The sequence below is a fragment of the Bos taurus genome, unplaced genomic scaffold (assembly GCF_002263795.3).
Source record: "Bos taurus isolate L1 Dominette 01449 registration number 42190680 breed Hereford unplaced genomic scaffold, ARS-UCD2.0 Leftover_ScbfJmS_1899, whole genome shotgun sequence".
Lineage (NCBI taxonomy): Eukaryota > Metazoa > Chordata > Mammalia > Artiodactyla > Bovidae > Bos > Bos taurus.
In genome coordinates, this window is record NW_020190994.1 from 34645 (window position 1) to 52553 (window position 17909).

Below are 17909 nucleotides of genomic sequence, written 5' to 3' on the forward strand. Positions count from 1 at the left end.
CTTATACCCACTGCTGTCGCTTCCCAGGTCACTCGGTGGTAAAGAATCCACCTGCCAGTGCAGGAGACGCAGGAGACACTGATTCAATCCCTGGGTCAGGAAGATCTCCTGGAGGAGGAAACAGCAAACCACTCCAGTGTTGTTGTTGCCTGGAGAATCCCATGGACAGAGGAGCCTGACAAGTCCTAGTCCACAGGGTTACAAATAGTTGAATACGACGTAGCAGCCGAGCATATATGCACGTTAATCAAATACTTGTATGAGGAACTAATGCTAAAAGTGTAAGATGGTAGTAGAACACAATTTATATCTTTTTCTTTTTCCCCTTTCCTATCTGTATAGGATTTACAGCTTTTGGAGGAAGGAGATCTAACTGAGATAGGAGACAGAGGAATCCCGCTGAGTGAAGGACAGAAAGCCCGGGTCAGCCTCGCCAGGTAAACGGGGTTTCAGTTGCCATCCGCCCCTCCTCCTCCGCGGCTCCTATCGGACATGAGCACACAGACCCCGCTCACCGGTGGGCCGGTGTGAAGCAGGGTCTTGGCCCTTTCCCTGGGTTTGTAGAAGAAGCATGAAGTTGTTGGACACCATCATGATTCAGAGATGAGACCCAGGGAGTGTGAAGTGTCGTCTCCTGGCGTCTCTCTATGTTTTCTAGAGCCGTGTATCAGGATGCAGACATCTACCTCCTGGACGATCCGCTCAGCGCAGTGGATGCAATAGTCAGCAGGCACTTGTTCGAACAGTGAGTTTGCTCCTGTTTTCTATCGTTTCTTCTTTTCAAGTGCCCTACAGAGATGATGGAAGAGAGCTCAGAAAGGTCTTTATGCTCCAGGAGACTCAGCTCCCTCTGCCCTGGTGTCCCTCCCTCCCCTCCCTTCCATCTGCAGAAGATCCATTGTAGAGAAATCTTGCCTCTTGAAGAGGTCAGGACAGGAAAATACAGCAGGTGTTTCCAGTGTGTGGGGGCCAGTGGGGTCCATGCTTTAGAGAGTCAGGGATAGATAGCAGTTTCCCTCCTGCTACTTGCAATTGCCAGACACTCCGGGTGGATCCAGACCCCAGGAATAAGAAAGACGATATAAGGTTTTAAAATCAGAGAGAGACACTCTATAACCTGGTACTTGGCTGCTAATTTTTTCCCTCCATTATTTGCTTAAGGCACATTAGAAGCGAAGTTTTCAGTACTGACATAGGGCTTCCATGGAAAGACCCTGTTGGTTTATGCTTTTTATTCTATCACTTTGGAAATAAAATCTTTATTAAGTCTAGACTTAATGAAGTCTAGAGTTTGAGAATCATGTATTCCACATCTGAGTATGATTTCAATTATTTCATGTTATTTCATGGATGCTTACTAGAATTAATACTTAGACCTACAATGTAGTGTCACCTATAATCTGGCTTAAGTCTTGACTCTCATTCCTGTTTCTAAAATGTAGAACTTGTCAGTGGATCCTGGTTGGCTACACAATGACTAAAGTAGAACAACTCTGATTCTTTTCTGTGTATAATGTGTCCTAACGCACACTGACTGAGGCCTCTTATGGAGTCTAGACTGGCCTTTTTGAAAGCCTTGAGAACTTGTTTTTCTTCTAAAACAGCCTTCACATCTCCCCCATGGTCAGGTTGCTTGCTGTTGTTCACTTTGTTAAAGCCAGTGAGCCTTCCAGCTACACTTATAAACACCCTGCTGTGTGCACTGAGATCAATGCCTTTACAGATGTTACTGCATAAACCTCTTAGTTTACAAGAAGGATGGTGAGCCAGGAGATGGGAAGGACCCACACTGGGCAGAATAAGGGAGACTAGGACGCCCAGCTCACATTCCTGCCTCTGAGGAACCTGTCTCTATGTGGAGCTTGTTAAGACGGATGCCTGGGAAAAGCTCAGCCTAGTCAGGGTTTAAATACAGGATAGTAAGTGCGGAATGTAAAGTGGAAGTGTCAGCTGGAGGCTTTCACTGAAGTTGGAAAGCTCCCTATGCCCAGGGCTGAGCAGGAAGTACCCTGGGGGCCTGAAGGCGGGGCAGGTGTGTGGAGGCTAAGACAAGGACCCAGTCCTTTGCTGAAGAAAGAGTAGAAGAAGCTCAGGTGTGGAGGGAGGCGAAAGTAAGGCTGTGAGGAAAATAGCAGGCATGTCCTTGCCTGGAGGAGGCGGGGTGTGCAGCAGAGAGGAGCTATTTGGGAATTCTCTTGGTCAGGTCCTGTGTTTCTAGAACTGTGTCTGTCCAGGCTGCTCTCATAGGACACCAGAGCTGGGTGGCTTAGAAATAACAGAAGTCTAGGAGGGAGGAGGGTTCAGGATGGGGAACACATGTATACCTGTGGCGGATTCATTTTGGTATCTGGCAAAACTAATACAATTTTGTAAAGTTTAAAAATAAAATAAAATTAAAAGAAAAAAAAAAAAGAAATAACAGAAGTTTATCTCTCAAGGTTCTGGAGCCTGGAAAAATCCTAGTCAGGGTGCTGAAAATTCAGTCTGGTGAGGGTCTGATTCCTGTGGCCTCGTGTGGTGGCAGAGGTGAGGGAGCCCTGTGGTTCCTTTTATCAGGGCACTAATCCCTTGCATGGAGGCTCCACCCTCATGATCTGGTCCCTCCCGATGGCCCCACCTCCTAATACCAACCCAGTGGGGATTAGGTCTCAATAGATGACTTTTGAGGAGAAAAACATTCAGTCTATAGCAAGTTGCCACAGATGGGGGTGCTCAAAGAATAGAAATTAAATTTCTCACTGTTCTTGAGGCTACAGGTTCAAAGTGTGGGTGGTCTGGTTTCTCCTGAGACCTCTCTCCTTGGCTTCTGACCACATCCTCTCGCTGTGTCCTCACACGGTTGGGGTTTTCTCTAGTTGCAGTGAGCAGGGGCTACTCTCTAGTGGTGGTGCGTGGACTTCTCATGGTGATGGCTTCTCTCGTTGCAGAGCCCAGCTCTATGGTATGTGGGCGAGTAGTTGTGGTTCCTGGGCTCCAGAGCACAGGCTCAGTGGTTATGGTGCATGGGCTAGGTGTTTTGTGCATGTGGGATCTTCCTGGACCAGGGAAGAATCCCGTGTCTTCTGCACTGGCAGGTGGATTCTTTGCCACTGAGCCACCAGCGAAGCCCCCTTTTGTATATTTTTGCTTATATGTCTATTGCCTTAGAAGACTGACCAAAGAAAACATAGGTATAGTTTATGTCACAGACTGTTTTGCCTGTGATCTCTACTGGGAGTTTTATGGTGTCATGTCTTATGGTTAAGTGTTTAAGCCATTTTGAGTTTATTTTTGTGCATGGTGAGGGGGTGTGTTCTAACTTTATTGATTTCATGCTTGTGTCTCTGTCCTTGTGTCTTAGTCTCTTCATCTAAGCACACCAGTCAGATTAGATTAGGTCCAGTATAATTAAGGGTAATGATTACCTCTTTAAAGTTCATGACACCAAATTCTAAGGTACTGATGACTCAGGTGACCACATGTGAATCTGAGGGGACGTGACTGATTTACAGCAGGTCCAGAATAGCAAAGCAGAGACTTCAGCAGAGTCAACAAATGTGAGAGGGAGACCTGTGAGGAGCTCTGGGCTCTGGACACTAGTAGCTGGCTAGGAGCTAGGATTCCACGTCCACTAAGCGGGCGTTGTTAGACTTTGGTGGAACCTGCCCTTGTATAAAACATGCTTAGTGTTGGGGTGATAAAAGATTTGTGAAGATGGATGGTGGTGATGGTTGCACAGCAATGTGAATGTACTTAATGCCACTGAGCTGTATGCTTAAAATAGCAAAAATGGTAAATTTCATGTTAGGTATATTGTAACACACATACAAACCTGAATAGTAGCACAGAATCCTTGAGAACAAGAGGGAACAGGGCAGATGACACATGGCATGGTCTCCAGCTCTCTGATCTGACCCCCCTTTCCAAGCCTGTCCTGTTCATGACTTGATGAATTTTCCCTTAGAAAAGTGCCTGTGTCTTGTCATGAGTTCAGTGACAGGAGCTTGTGCTGTGACAGGGATTCCCCACTCCCACCCTCCTGGCATCCTGAGTAGCTCAGCCTCCTTGTTCCCAGCGCCTCACCCTGAGCTCACAAATGTGTGTCACCCTGTCTTGTGAGAATCTGCACAAGTTCTCCATCACGGCAGGAACAGATTCTGCTGGTCACTGCATCTGTGTCACAGGGAGGGGAGAGCAAGGCATTTTGGTGCCAAGTACATGGTGCTGATTGCAGAAGTTCTCCTGAGTTCTTTTTCAAACACTGGAGATATTTATAAAATCCTCTCAAATATTTTGAGTATACTGCTTTGGATATATACTTGATAGAAGCAAGCTTAAGACTGTTGTTTGTAATCAGAACCACATTCTCTAGGGAAAGTTAAAGCAGAGAGCGTGAAAGCAATTTAGGAAACCACTCAGCAGCAACTGGAGAGTGTTCTCAAGTCAGAGAATCGGATGGAACAATATGCTGTGAGATATGGTGGTCATGTGGAAGCTTAGTCATAAAGAGGGTTTTATATTACAAATGAATGACTTACACTTCTGCTTGCCGTTAAGTTTCCTTCAGTCATGAATTTATATCCAAGGTCATGACTTTTATAGCTTTATGCTGTGAACACAATGGCACCCCACTCCAGTACTCTTGCCTGGAAAATCCCATGGATGGAGGAGCCTGGTAGCTGTAGTTCATGGGGTCGCTAAGAGTCGGACACGACTGAGTGACTTCACTTTCACTTTTCACTTTCATGCATTGGAGAAGGAAATAGCAACCCACTCCAGTGTTCTTGCCTGGAGAATCCCAGGGACGGGGGAGCCTGGTGGGCTTCCATCTACGGGGTTGCACAGAATTGGACACGACTGAAGTGACTTAGCAGCAGCAGCAGCTGTGAACACAGTGGATTCTATCAGCTACAGAAGGTGAGGGCCTTATGTGAACTGATGCAGTCTTAGCTGTGTCCAGCCATGGATCCCATCCTGGTTCAGCCCCACATCACTAGAACCCTGCCTCCTGCATCATCAGATCTTGGGGTCTGTCCTGATCAGACTCCCATGCTGCTGTCTACACAGCTCACCCACCTGCTCCAGCCCTTCATGGACACACCTCCCCCTACCTCACCTCCACCCACCACCACATTCACAAAGCAGCTCCAGGTCCTCAAACAAACAGGCTTCCTTGCTGTCTGCTCCCATCAGCCTTTCCAGTTCATCTGCACACCCACTCGGTGTCCAGCTGTGCTGGCTCTGTGGGGGTTCTTTCTCACTCCTGTCTGTCTGTGCATACTGGTCCCTCTGTTCCAGAGCCAGGGAGCAGTGCCCCAGGACACAGAAGGAAGGTGGAGGATGGGACCTGCCATTTCCTCCTTCTCCTCCAGGGGGCGCAGTGCCCTCTGTCTTCCCTCAGCCCTCAGTGGGTGCACTTGACCATTTATGAGTCCCCCTGCCACCCATTGTAGCTCAGTTGGGAAAGAATCTGCCTGCAGTGCAGGAGACCTGGGTTCGACTCCTGGGTCAGGAAGATCCCCTGGAGAGGAAAATGGCAACCCACTCCAGTATTCTTGCCTGGAAAATCTCATGGACAGAGGAGCCTGGTGGGCTCAGTCCATGGGGTTGCAAGAGTCAGACAGACACGACCTAGCCACTAAACCACCACCACCGCCTGCCACCCATAAACTATGAATGCGGGAAGGCACCTCAGCCCAGCGTGTTCTGTCCCAGGAACCCTGTACCTGCTGTGCCTTCTTCCAGGATGTTTCCCCGCTTAGTCTCAGGGCTCCCATGTCTCCACATCTAAGACAGCAGCTGCTCTTCTTTTTCCTTCAGAGCACAGGTCACAGCCCAATAGTGGGTTTTCTATGCTTGCTCACTGTGTCCTCTACACGGTGCAGAGTATTGTCTTCTATCTTGACCTGTGGGTGGATCCTCAGCACTTAGGACAGTGCCTGGCTCCTCAGCAAACCTCTGCTGATTGAATGAATGGAGGTGGGGCCTCTGTCTGTCTTTCTTGTATCGCCTCCACCACAAGATGTGTCCCCTCTTAATAGAGCCCTTATATAGGATTATAGGATTAACACAGCCTTTATACAGGAATAACTGTTATACAACTGGTTGCTGACTCAGTCATTTCTATGGCATGACTTGGAAATCTTTACAAACTTGGAAAATAGTGTATTTTTCTAGTGATATGGATAAAAGCATCATTTATGAAAAATTCAAAGGCATTAAATGATCTCTTCTTTGTAATTATTTGTATTACCTCATTTGTGATGGGATGTTAGGAAGAAAACATCTTAAAACTTTTCGGTTGGTTCATCTTGGACACAACACCCTGTCAGATTTGATTAACATCCACTTTTAGGGATTATTGGCAGGCAATTATGAATCAAGGAGAAAAAAATCTGTTTTAGTACTAAATTTGAAAAGGTGTTAGTCAAGAAACTTAGGTATGAATGCTGAGCTAACTAACACATGTGAAAATGTAAAAATGAATCCTTTTGGACTTAGCGAACATATGGTATATGTGTTTACATTCCAGAGTCTTGTTTTTGATCACAGACTCAGTGTCCAGAGTGTCTCCTTAAGAGTTTTCTGACCCAAGTCCAAAGCACGTGACCACTCGTGGTTAGAGAGAAGTGGAAAAGAAAGCTGACATTTGCTGAGTAGGTTGGTGATTTGATTTCTCAGAACATGTGGATGAGTTGTTTGATCTTGTTTTGAGATGAAGAAACTGAGGTTAAGTTGCTCATCTGATGTCAGGCTCATGAGAGGGACTGAGCTGCAGCCTGCTGCCTCCAGACTCTCCATCTGATTCACTCATAGGCTGAGCTCTGGCCCAGGTTCCTGCGATTTGCTCTGCAAGGGGCTCGGGCTCCCAGAGTACCTGCCTGGAGCCCTGCCTGTGGTCACTGGGGCCCCAGACCCACTAGCTTCCCTGGAGGAGTTGTGGACTTTGTGGGATGACACTGGGGCTGAGTTCCTAGGGGTCTACATTTGAAATGTAGGAGTAGTTTTTTTTTTGTTGTTGTTTTTTACTGTGAAAACAATTTAAGGTTGAATAGTGAGGGGTGTCTTGACTAAGAGAACTGGTGGGTGCTCTGAGCCATTGGGTGATTTCCACTGTGATTTGGGCCATTTGGATTCTGTTTTTTTACTTTCGTATGTGGAAGGTGTTAACTCCAAAAGAAAGAAGACTTGCTTCCTGGATGGAACTGGGAATGCTGTAGTGACTGATGGAGGCCCTGCTGGCATTCATTTTCTATCTGATATTCTTTAGGAACACGTGTCTAGCAAATGCACTCTGGCAAAGATGACCAAGAATCTATTAATTTTTTGTTGTGAATATTTACATCATTAATTATAAATAATCACCTAGAAAGCAAAGAATGTACACATTTTTAAATGACATGGACCCCTCTTCTCTCATTCCCGAATAGCAATAAAATAGTGTTTTAGTTTAGTCAAGTTTTGAGATCTCAGTATTACTCAGTTGTTCTCCTTTATGAAACATGTAAATAATTGTTAAGCTGAGTTTTAGAGGAAAAAACTTGGCTGTTTTTGCCTCCTTCAGTAGACTGGTTTTAAGAATTTTTAATAGCACTAGATTCAAATTTGCTGCTGATAAATTTAAGTACCTATTTGGATTAATTGATTTATGTTTATTTAATTTTTATTATTGATTTGATATTTAAACTAAAGATCTTTCACTGCTGCGTGGTCTTTGTCTCACTGTTTTCAAAATATAGGTTTTCAGTTTGAGGCACTCCATTAATGTGCTTTTGCTTACTGTGCCTTTTACCCTTGTAGGTGTGTTCGTCAGGCCTTGAAGGAGAAGATCACAATCTTAGTCACTCATCAGTTGCAGTACCTAAAATATGCAAGTCAGATTCTGATATTGAAAGATGTAAGTAATTTCTAGAAATCCATGGAATTGCTAGCACTCAGGTGTGTTGAAGGACAGACCTCCCTGCAGGTCACTCTCCTTGGGTTCATGGTAAATGCCCTCTTCTCCCTCAGTTTTTTGCCCCCTTCTTCCCAGAGCTGGTGTTCATGCTTTGGAGGATGAACCTAAAGCCCTATAGAAATGTCACTATTACACTCTAAGCCACATAAACCCTAAAGTGTATAAAAGTGCAACCACAGGGTTATTGAATCATCACTATTCTAATGAATTTTGTTAAGGATAATGCTGCAACTTTATTTAGAACTTTTTACTTTCCTCTTCCATGACTTAAGTCAAAGTATATCACTTAGAAATGAGAGATTCTAAGATCTGTTGGTATCCAGGTCATTGTCATACATAATTTGCCAGAAGAGCATCTTCCATTAACACCAGAAGTGAGGTTGGGTAGCTGAGCACCCGGGTCAGAGACGTCCTCTCTGCTGGTGTCTCCAGTTGCTGGTCTCCCTGCCCAGGTCTCTATGTCTCCAATATGTGTGGGAACCTGTGTGGCAGGAGGACAAGGCCCTGCCTTCATGGGGCTCCTGTTCTTATGGGGAGGATGTGACAAAGAAGGTGACATTCTGGCCTCCCTGAGGAGCTGGTGCCTCACGGGGTCTGAGTGACATGAAGGTGGCGGCCACACAGTCACCAGGGGGAGGGGGTCTGAGGCAGAGGGTCCAAAAAGGAGCTGACCTGGCAGGTTGGAGGAACGGCAGGAAGACCAGCGTGTCTGAGAGTGAACAGGGGGACGGGAGGGAGCTGGTCTCCGAGCAGTGGGCAATGGGTGGTTGTGGGATGGAAGCCATCAGACGGTCCAGAGCAGAGGAGGGATGTCATCTGATGTGGGAGTTAAGAGATTTCTCTGATGGTCACTAGAGGGGTGACAGAAGAAGCAGTTAGGAGTTTTAGTAAAGCTGAGACGACAGAAGTGTGGGCTCAGGCTAGAGATTCAGTTTCTAGAGCTGCCGTATCACAGCACCATAAGCTAGGTGACAGCAGGAGTCTATCATCTCCCTCTTCTGGAGGCTATGGGTCCCAAATCCAGGTGCTGGCAGGGCTGTGCTCCCCCTGAAGGCTCCAGGGAAGGATCAGCCTCTGATGTTCACGGGCCTTACTTGGTGTTCCTTGGCTTCCAGCTGCAGCGCTGTGGTCTCTGGCTCTAATGTCACATGGCCGTTGTCCCTGTGTCAGTCTGGGTCTCTTCTGTTCTCATAGTGACATCAGTCTTACTGGTTTTAGGGTCACCTTGCTCCAGTGTGACCTCATCTGAACTTGATTACATCTGCAATGACCCTGTATCCAAATAAGGTCATGTTCACAGGTGTCATGTTTGAGCACATCTTTTTGAGGAGGGGGCACCATCCAGTCCACAGCTCCTAGCATGGCTGGTGGTGGGGTGGAGATTAGTGAGAAGTGTTCAGACTTGGTGGTCGTTCGATGCTTCACTCTTTGGCTTGTTTGCCTCTGGATCTCATCACCTCTATCGTTAACCTCTGACTACTCCACAGGCCCTTGGTCAGATCCCTGACTTCTGAAAAGAATCTCTGCTGCAAGAAAGATTATTAAGATACAGAACCCCTGCCTCTCTAGGAGCAGTTCCCTGTGTCAGCCCTTCTCCACTCCTCTAGGAATGGGGGGAGGCTAAGGGTTCTCAAGCTCGAGAGCAGTTGATATCATGTGCAGAGTGGGTGATTCTAGTGTGTAAACTCCAATGTTCATAGTGTTATGAGCACAGGATCAGTGGTCAGGAGTATAACCTATTTTGCCCATCTCTAGATGTTTTGGGGTCCCCTTATTTCTTCTTTTGAGGATACTACCCCCAGTTTTAGTACTAAGAAAACAACTATTTGGCCACTGGTGAGCACCCCTGCCTGATTTGGGGTCTATCCTCACTGTCGGGTCCCTCTCTTCAGAGCAGATGGCTATCCCTTCATCACCCAGAATTGTCAGTGCTTGACTGTTGAGTGAAATTGCTGTCTTTGTACCACCAGTCATTTCATCATGCATTTTACTGATTTGATGTGGTGAGTGGTGATTTCATTAAAGAGGTGTGTGAATTTTGCCTCCCAAGTGGAACAAGACACAATATATCCTGCATAATTTTCTAGTTCTGCAGTATCTGATGGTACCCAAAGGCTTCCCTACATTTCTCCCAGTGGACCCCCTCAGGGCAGAGGGTGAGAGGGGTCCAGTGAGGGTCCTGGCCGGCTCCTCCACCTGAGCTGCCTTAACCACAGCTGCTCTCATTTGATGTGTTTTGCATTCTGAGTTTTTTTTCCCCTGATGTTTTATTTGCTACTGAGTGAATCAGCTGAATCTGGTTTCATGCAGTCAGAAGATAGTGAAACATCTGTACATCATTTTATATGACTTTGTAAGGGAGGGAAACTGTGCAAGGATGTGTCACATGTGTTCAAAGAAAATGATTTGATTGGCTGTAGCTTAAGCAGTTGCCTGATTTGGGGAAGCCTAGTTGGCTGCTTGTGGTTGGTTGGTCCTAAGTTTTTTCTCGGATCTGAGTGCATTGATTCTGGCTTAGGTTTTGGTTTGTGGGCACAGACTGCCAAGGCCTTAGAGCCACCCCAGCCCAATGGCCTCCTTGTTTAATTACTTTATCAGGTGGAATATTGAATTTTCAGTTGGGAATTTGCTGAGTGTGTGGCGGCAGTTGTAGACCAAGGAGAGGCCTCTCATGGGTTTGCTGTCTGGGGCTGGTTCCTATTATCCCAGCCGGGCACATGATAGTGTGACAGTGACAGTGGTCAGTGAAGATTTCATGAGAGACTCTTACCTGTATGCAGATGTGCTTGTGCCCACCTCTGGACTAAGTATAAATTTCTTTCCTGGAATTGTCACACGAGGCTTCTGTCAATTTCCATGCTGTCTAAGAAGACTGTGCTGATTCTCCCATCAACCTCTGTACTTCTTCCTTCCCCAAATGCCCAGGGTAGTCATATCAATGGCCTCCATTTTTGACACATGAGGACACATTTCTTTCATATCCCTCAGCACCTACCATAGGGACAGGGTTTGGCAGAGAATGCAAAGCTCAGTTCTGTACTGAGTTGACTGAACTAGATTTCTCAACAAGAATTCTAGACCCAGGGATCTTTTTTTTTTTTTTTTTTCAAAAATCATAATTTAAAACCATATAACTTTTTTTATTAGTATTTAGGTTGGTTTAATATTATCAAATATAAATTAATTCTTCTCAACTTTTTAATTTTAGGGCAAAATGGTGGAAAGAGGAACTTACTCTGAGTTCCTGAAATCCAGGGTAGATATTTTTTCCCTTTTTGAGAAGGTCAATGAGCAGTCTGAACCATCTGCAGTTCCAGGAACTCCTACTGTGATCTCTGAGTCTTTGGTTCAGTCTCTCCAATCTCCCAGACCCTCATTGAAAGATGCGGCTCCAGAAGACCAAGAAGTGAGTTTCTCTTTCTGCAGTGTGCCCGGGTCTGTGTGCTCTTGGTGGTCTCATGGACCTTCAGTCTGCTCTGCTCATGACATCTTCATTTGTCCCAAAGTAGACCCTAACGTTCCCAAAGTCTTGTTCCACGGAATTGGTAGAGTTAGAAGAGCATGAGGGAAGCAAGCCTGCTTGGGGTTCCCCTTTGGGTGTAGGATGGAGAATCTTATGGAAACCAGAAGCGGGTGTATTGCTATGAATTTCTGGTTTTATGTGACTCACACTGATTGAGAACTGATCAGTTTACCCTAGTTACATCCTATTCATGCTGGTGGCCCCCAGCTTCCCTTATGCATCCAAAGGCTTAATGTGAAGACCCCCTTAGACTGAGTCCTGCTGTTGCCATGTTAAATCAGCTACTTTTCCTATGTGTTGGAATACTCTAGCAACTGCATGTGACTGATGTAGTATTTTGCCTCGGTGTCAGATGGTTTGTGATAGGCCAGAGGTAATGTGTGCAAGGACCTGACACCTGGTACACACTTCAGTGTTAGTTCCTGTCCTCCTTTCTTACCTTTCAAGACTGAGAACCACATCTTATCAACCTTGAATCCCAGTGGCCAGGATAGAGGCAAGAGCATCCTAGCCTTCTGTGACTCTATAATGCATTCTAAGTCCTCCAGACAGAAATGCTGAAATGCACTAGATCTCCCTTAACATATTCCCTTGATAACCAAACCCTCAATATCCAAGCCCAGGAGCCTTGAATGATCCTGATAAGTATTCAGATTAGCTGTTCACTTTCTAAACTCAGGAATCACTCTCTGAAACTTAGGAACCAAATAGATTCAGATCATATGCTTGCAATGTGCTGTCCAAACTCATATTACTCCAACTCTCTCTTTGAACTCAGTTTACTGAATTTGGCTAATATTTTGAACCCCAAGTATGTTTCTATCATTGAGTGACACAGTCATCTAGAGGGATACATTATCTCCATATCATTTTTTATGTTATTTTAGAGCAAGTTTCTGCATTTATACATTAATTGATTTTGTTGTGTGCCAGAGTCATGATCTATTTTAAGCAAAGCCACCCAACGGTTAATAACCTCATGTGAATGACCTTTGATTATTTCTCATACATTCCTACGAGTGGGATGGCTGGGTCCAGGGGTAAAAGCGTATGTGATTTGGCCAGATATTCCCACACCCTTCTCCATAGGAGATGGACCATCCTGCACTCCTAACAGTGTATGAAATGTGTCTGTTTCCCAAAGCTTCGCGGTGGAGGACATTGTTGAACTCTTGAAATTTGGGGTTCATTATTTAAAATTTCATCTCTCACTGCCATTTTTCCCCTTCCAGTCTGAGAATATACAGGTTACACTACCTCTAGAGGACCACTTGGGAGGAAAAGTTGGTTTTAAGACCTATAAGAATTACTTCACAGGTGGTGCTGACTGGCTTGTCATCATCTTCCTTATTCTAGTAAACATCGCAGCTCAGGTACGTAAGGGTGTTTATTTTGATTTGTGCACTCAGTTTTATATTTACATACTACTTATACTGTACTTTAGAATTATTTTTAAATATGTGTATTAGGAGATTTATCTCAAAAACTTGGCTCATGCAATTGTGGGATCTAGCTTGGTGAATGTGAAATCAGCAAGGCAGGCCTGTAGGCTGGAACCTCAGGCAGGAACTGACCCTGCTGTCTTGAGGCAGAATTTCTTCCTCCTCCAGGAAGCCTCAGGTTTTGCTCTTCAGGCCTTTGACTGGACGAGGCCACTGCAGTGTGGAGGATGATCTCCTCTACTGAAGTTCTGATGACGGATGAAACATCATCCACAAAATACCTTCATGGCAACATCTGGATGGGTGTTTGGTTGAATCACTGGAGACTGGCCCAGCCAAGCTGACACCGGAACTGACCATCACTGTACCTGTCAAGCTTTTTGCTTTGCAAAATCCCAACATTTGTACTGTTATTACTGCCTTTTGCAGTCCACTTGGATATACATTGAAGTACATTATATTTGGGGAGCAATGTCTTCTAGGGAAAAGGGGGTTTCTTTTAAGGATATTAACTCGTAAGATGCCCTCCCCTGACCTGTGATCATCTGGGGCATGGGGCTTGGCACAGACCTGAGCCGGAAGGACCGTCTCCATATTCTGGAGCTTTTCTGTCCCCCATCCTAGTAAGCGGGGTGTGAGGCTCAGTGATGTCAGTGTGTGAGTGACTGCTGTTTCCTGCTCCAGGTTGCCTATGTCCTGCAGGATTGGTGGCTTGCATTCTGGTGAGTGATTCCTGGTCTGACCCAAAGTACTGTGAAATCTACACAAAGCCTCACTTTCCCACAGAGTCATGGGAGAGATGGGGCTAGATCAGCCTCCTCTTCTGACCCTCACGTAGGTTCCCTGAAGAAAAATGAAAGTTCCTGCAGGTGGTGTGTGATCCCCCTGTGGTCTCTCCCCATGTCCCGCCCTTCAGCAGCTTCTTCACAGACAATTTTTTTTTTGGAACTTTTAATATTGTATTGGGCTATGGCAAATCAACAATATTGTGATAGTTTCATTTGAGCAGCGAAGGGATGCAGCCATACATATACAAGTATCCATTCTCCCCCAAACTTCCCTCCCATCCAGGCTGCCACATAACATTGGGCAGAGTTCCATGTGCTGTACAGTAAGCCCTTGTTGGTTACCTGTTTTACATATAGAAGTGTGTGCGTGGCCATCCAAACTCTCTAACTATTCTTCCCCTCAGCAACTACAAGTTCATTTTCTAAGTCTGTCTTCATAGATACTTTTGAAAACTGAAAATCGTGATTCAGATTTTTAGATGGAGACATACACAGGGCCTTGTGGGCTGGGAAACACTTTTCAGCATAAAATGCATTTCTTGAATTGAGGTAATTGTTTGTGATATTTATGTAAATTCTAAGTGTATCTATAGTGTAATATTTTTTATTTCCTGTTCCATAGGGTGAATGTACAAAGTGACCTGTATTCTGGGGTATTAGTAAAAGAAGATGAATTTATAGTGTTCATTCTGAACTGGTACTTAGGAGTTTATTCAGGTAAAGTTGAGTCATCTGCTCTATAATACAAGCGTTTAAGGTGTGTATTACAATGAGTCTGTGTGAGCAATGTAAGACATTCAGTAATGTCTTAACAAATGAAGTGTCTGAATCACATTTACTCTGTGAATTAATAAGAATAATTATTTTAAAGATCTACCAAAAGAAAAGAGGTTGAATGAAGACTCTTAATTTGCTCCATACTGGATTTTGGTAGTTAAACCAGGATTGCATATTGAGAAAATCAGCCACTAGAAATACGTAGCTATTGTCTATTCTAATAGTTGCTTTTGCTAAATCTTATATCCTTATAAGAATGACCAAGGGGATTAGAAATGTATCCCCACCCTGTGGTTCAGTTATTCCAATTCCATCTAAATAAACTCTGGCTTTTTTTTTTCTCTGCTTTTTTTTTTTTAAATTTTATTTTATTTTTAAACTTTACATAATTATATTAGTTTTGCCAAATATCAAAATGAATCTGCCACAGGTATACATAACACTGATGTGGCAGCTGAATTGAAAAACATACATGATGGAATATATATTGCCAAAATTATCCCCTCTCTATATAGCATTGTGAGTTGAAGAGGTGTTTGGAGGGCTCTTTTAATTTTTGTATGTATAGTACTGATTTATGTCATGATAAGACCACCTGACCTGCCTCTTGAGAAATTTGTATGCAGGTCAGGAAGCAATACTTAGAACTGGACATGGAACAACAGACTGGTTCCAAATAGGAAAAGGAGTACATCAAGGCTGTATATTGTCACCCTGCTTATTTAACTTATATGCAGAGTACATCATGAGAAATGCTGGGCTGGAACAAGCACAAGCTGGAATCAAGATTGCCGGGAAAAATATCAATAACCTCAGATATGCAGACGACACCACCCTTATGGCACAAAGTGAAGAGGAACTACAAAACCTCTTGATAAAAGTGAAAGTTCAGAGTGAAAAAGTTGGCTTAAAACTCAACATTCAGAAAACGAAGATCATGGCATCTGGTCCCATCACTTCATGGGAAACAGATGGGGAAACAGTGGAAACAGTGTCAGACTTTATTTATTGGGCTCCAAAATCACTGCAGATGGTGACTGCAGCCATGAAATTAAAAGACGCTTACTCCTTGGAAGGAAAGTTATGACCAACCTAGATAGCATATTGAAAAGCAGAGACATTACTTTGTCAACAAAGGTCCATCTAGTCAAGGCTATGGTTTTTCTAGTGCTCATGTATGGATGTGAGAGAGTTGGATTGTGAAGAGGGCTGAGAGCCGAAGAACTGATACTTTTGAACTGTGGTGTTGGAGAAGACTCTTGAGAGTCCCTTGGACTGCAAGGAGATCCAACCAGTCCATTCTGAAGGAGATCAGCCCTGGGATTTCTTTGAAAGTAATGATGCTAAATCTGAAACTCCAGTACTTTGGCCACCTCATGCGAAGAGTTGACTCATTGGAAAAGACTCTGATGCTAGGAGGGATTGGGGGCAGGAGGAGAAGGGGACAATAGAGGATGAGATGGCTGGATGGCATCACTGACTTGATGGACGTGAGTCTGAGTGAACTCCGGGAGTTGGTGATGGACAGGGAGGCCTGGCGTGCTGCGATTCATGGGGTCGCAAAGAGTCGGACATGCCTGAGCGACTGAACTGAACTGAACTGAAGACATAAATTTAAATGATTATAGTTATTTACAAATGCTTTAGGGTTCTATAAAATAGTGAGAGGTTAGATCATCTTGTTTAGATTATCTCATGTCAATATAAATCTTATAGTTTCTTGCAGTTCAATTATTTAAGAGATTATCCACTTGAAACTTAATATGGTCTTTTCACACTCTTTATAGCTACATGGGAATAGAAGTAGCTACTTTATTTTTAATATTTTAATTTTTATTATAGTTGCTTTCCAATGTTGTGTTAGTTTCTATGGTACAGCCAAGTGAACTAGTTGAACATGTATCGTCTCTTTGGATTTCCTTCCCATTTAGGTTGCCACAGAGCATTAAGTAGAGCTCCCTGTGCTACACAGTAGGTTCTTAAAAAGCTACTTTCAGTTCAGCTCAGTTCAGTCGCTCAGTCGTGTCTGACTCTTTGCAACCCCATGAATCGCAGCACACCAGGCCTCCCTGTCCATCACCAACTCCCAGAGTTCACTCAAATTCATGTCCATCAAGTCAGTGATGCCATCCAGCCGTCTCATCCTCTGTCGTTCCCTTTTCTTCCTGCTCCCAATCCCTACCAGCATCAGAGCCTTTTCCAATGAGTCAGCTCTTCACATGAGGTGGCCAAAGTATGAGGTGGAATTTCAGCTTTAGCATCATTCCTTCCACAGAAAACCCAGGGCTGATCTCCTTTAGAATGGACTGGTTGGATCTCCTTGCAGTCCAAGGGACTCTCAAGAGTCTTCTCCAACACTGCAGTTCAAAAGCATCAATTCTTTGGCACTCAGCTTTCTTCACAATCCAACTCTCTCATCCATACATGACCACTAGAAAAACCATAGCTTTGGTTAGATGGACCTTTGTTGTCAAAGTAATGTCTCTGCTTTTCAATATGCTATCTAGATTGGTCGTAACTTTTCTTCCAAGGAGTAAGCGTCTTTTAATTTCATGGCTTCAGTCACCATCTGCAGTGATTTTGGAACCCCCAAAAATAATGTCTGCCACTGTTTCCCCATTTATTTGCCAGGAAGTGATGGGACCAGATGCCATGATCTTAATTTTCTGAATGTTGAGCTTTAAGCCAACTTTTTCAATCTCCTCTTTCACTTTCATCAAGAGGCTTTTTAGTTCCTCTTCACTTTCTGCCACAAGGGTGGTGTCATCTGCATATTTCAGGTTATTGATATTTCTCCCGGCAATCTTGATTCCAGCTTGTGCTTCTTCCAGCCCAGCATTTCTCATGATGTACTCTGCATATAAGTTAAATAAGCAGGGTGACAATATACAACCTTGACATACTCCTTTTCCTATTTGGAACCAGTCTGTTGTTCCATGTCCAGTTCTAACTGTTGCTTCCTGACCTGCATATAGGTTTCTCAAGAAGCAGGTCAGGTGGTCTGGTATTCCCATCTCTTTCAGAATTTTCCACAGTTTATTGTGATCCACACATTCGTAGTAAATTTCCTTGTAAATTACAAGCAAATGATAGATCATTTCTTCTTTTCCCTGTTAATTCATGTGCTGGTAGCAAAGCATTGGAGAAGGGAATGGCAACCCATTCCAGTATTCTTGCCTGGAGAATTCCATGGATAGAGAAACCTGGGGTCTACAGTCCGTGGACTTGCAAAGAGTATGACAGGACTGAGCACCTAATATGTTCACTTTCACCAAAGCATACCTTACTTTTAGATTATGGGACATGTTGTAAGGGATGGTATGGGGAGGGAGGAGGGAGGAGGGTTCGGGTGGGGAACACATGTATACCTGTGGCGGATTCATTTTGATATTTGGCAAAACTAATACAATTATGTAAAGTTTAAAAATAAAATAAAATTAGAA

General features: G+C 44.3%; 1 protein-coding gene and 1 long non-coding RNA gene across 6 annotated transcripts in view; one reads left to right on the forward strand and one right to left on the reverse strand.

The window, feature by feature from the left end:
• Nucleotides 1–17909, forward strand: part of LOC520016 (ATP-binding cassette sub-family C member 4) — a gene marked incomplete at its 5' end in the record, with an annotated part of 147345 nt that overhangs the window by 32262 nt on the left and 97174 nt on the right. For all 5 annotated transcript variants that reach the window (XM_010810929.4, XM_059884439.1, XM_024989070.2 and 2 more), the window contains 7 exon segments: nt 343–437; nt 659–745; nt 7780–7876; nt 11145–11342; nt 12692–12832; nt 13586–13623; nt 14312–14406. In XM_010810929.4, the coding sequence (XP_010809231.4) occupies nt 343–437; nt 659–745; nt 7780–7876; nt 11145–11342; nt 12692–12832; nt 13586–13623; nt 14312–14406 (751 nt within the window).
• LOC112445557 (uncharacterized) lies at nt 8152–9138 on the reverse strand. The gene is made up of 2 exons (XR_009493710.1): nt 9031–9138; nt 8152–8787 (listed from the first exon to the last, which is right to left on the reverse strand). It is a non-coding gene; the product is annotated as an uncharacterized lncRNA (long non-coding RNA).